Source organism: Sinocyclocheilus rhinocerous, unplaced genomic scaffold (assembly GCF_001515625.1).
Source record: "Sinocyclocheilus rhinocerous isolate Xijiao unplaced genomic scaffold, SAMN03320098_v1.1 scaffold240, whole genome shotgun sequence".
NCBI classification, from domain to species: domain Eukaryota; kingdom Metazoa; phylum Chordata; class Actinopteri; order Cypriniformes; family Cyprinidae; genus Sinocyclocheilus; species Sinocyclocheilus rhinocerous.
The window spans coordinates 1,029,000-1,029,510 of NW_015654534.1; the positions used below are offsets into that span (position 1 = coordinate 1,029,000).

The 511-nt window shown below is 33.5% G+C and overlaps 1 protein-coding gene across 1 annotated transcript in view; it reads right to left on the reverse strand.

Annotated features, from left to right (window-relative positions):
- Positions 1-167, reverse strand: part of eif3m (eukaryotic translation initiation factor 3, subunit M) — a 6,797-nt gene extending 6,630 nt beyond the window's left edge. Inside the window, exon 1 of the mRNA XM_016524438.1 lies at positions 40-167. Within this exon, the coding sequence (XP_016379924.1) occupies positions 40-81 (42 nt within the window). The 5' untranslated portion in view covers positions 82-167. The remainder of the gene's footprint in view (positions 1-39) is intronic.
- Between the last annotated feature and the right edge of the window lie 344 nt (positions 168-511).

Consider the following 511-nt stretch of genomic DNA (forward strand, 5'->3'; position numbering starts at 1 on the left):
TTAATAGCGCAAAAATGCTTATGAGCTATTCAAACATACCTGATCCTCCTCCGTTACGTCAATAAACGCCGGGACACTCATTTTATTAAATATTTTAAGAGCACAGATAAGAATCCACGCTCACAGGCCGGAAGAGAATCTGTACGCTTGCCTGTGATGCTGACGTACTTCCGGGTTACAGACTTAAAGGGACCGCGAAGCTTTGCTTTTCATTGGCGCACGTTAGTGAGTTTCATATAATTAACGCAATTAAGCATATAAAACAGCTTATCGTGATTCTTTGGCTTTGGATTCTTTGGTGATTCTTTATATATATATATATTGTATATATCCTACTACTTGTTTCACTTCTGTTTCAGTTTTTATAACCATTTCTTACTATGTGTAAGTAAGTTGTTATTTTTTAGGATTACTGATAAACTACTGTCGTAGTTTACAAAAAAAACCTTTGTTATTTATTTAAATTTTAGTTAAATTATGTCTGAATTTATTATGTCTGTATAGGTAGGTT